The sequence below is a fragment of the Cenococcum geophilum genome (assembly GCF_001692895.1).
Source record: "Cenococcum geophilum 1.58 unplaced genomic scaffold K441scaffold_14, whole genome shotgun sequence".
NCBI lineage: Eukaryota > Fungi > Ascomycota > Dothideomycetes > Gloniales > Gloniaceae > Cenococcum > Cenococcum geophilum.
In genome coordinates this window covers 1,518,363-1,519,397 of record NW_027137572.1, presented here as the reverse complement: position 1 = coordinate 1,519,397, position 1,035 = coordinate 1,518,363, and the positions used below count along the sequence as shown (strand labels likewise).

Sequence of the window (1,035 nt, the reverse complement as noted above, 5' to 3'; positions counted from 1 at the left end):
TCTCTAGTTCTTACTAATTTACTATAGCCTTAATCTTCTTTAGATCTATACTAAGTTGGCCTAGTTTAATAATAAATTAGATAAAATTAGTCTTCCTAGTAAAGAACTTGCATTTCTTAATTGCTACTAGCATCTATTCTTCTTATAGTCTCTTTAAAACCTATTTAACATATTCCTTATATTTTTCCTTAGTTATTAAGTAGATAATAATATCGTTAAGGTATACTATAATATATTTATCTAAGTGCTCTCCTAATATATTATTAATACGCTTCTAGAACGTTGCTAGTGCGTTTATAAGCCCGAATTATATAACTAATAGTTTATATAGTCCTTCTTTTAATTTAAAGGCTGCCTTCTATTTATTACCTTCCTTAATTCTAATCTAATAGTACGCCTATCTTAGATCTATCTTCGTAAAGATTTGCACATTGCCTATCCTATCTTAAATTTCGCTAATTAAGGGTAAAGGATACCTATCCTTTTTAGTGATGCTGTTTAACTACCTATAGTTAATACATAGCCTTAGTTTACTATTCTTCTTTAGTATAAATAGTACTAGATAACCCGCTAATAACTGCGATAGTTTAATATATCCCTTTTATAAGTTTTCCTAAACAAACTCCTTTAATACTCTACCCTTTTCTTTAGTAAGCTTATAGATTGGAAAAAACTTTAGACTTATTTCTGGTTTTAATTCTATTTTATAGTCCTATGCTATATACTTTAATAGCTTTTCACTTTCTAGTGACTATAGTTTCTTACTATACTTATAGTATCTCTTTAGTATATAACTTAGTCCTTTTTCTGTTTCTTTATAGATTGCCCCTACTTAGTACCATACTATCTTAGCTTATTATCACATTTTGCGTTATTAAGTATCCCTAATATTAACCTAACTAGTAACCTAATTAATCCTTAGATTATATTCCTATAACTAAGGTATTCCTAGTACTGCCTTATTATTTCCTAATGGTAATATATTAAAAGACATCTTAACTTATCTCCCTTTAATGGTTAACTAAATAGGTCCTA

The 1,035-nt window shown here is 27.6% G+C and overlaps 1 protein-coding gene across 1 annotated transcript; it reads right to left on the bottom strand.

The window, feature by feature from the left end:
* Positions 1 to 502: 502 nt before the first annotated feature.
* On the bottom strand, positions 503 to 712 carry K441DRAFT_553000 (uncharacterized protein; the record flags this gene model as incomplete). Its single annotated transcript, XM_067643171.1, has 2 exons — positions 503 to 598; positions 620 to 712. Coding segments are annotated over 2 exons (189 nt in total), but the record flags the coding sequence as incomplete, so codon positions are not given.
* Between the last annotated feature and the right edge of the window lie 323 nt (positions 713 to 1,035).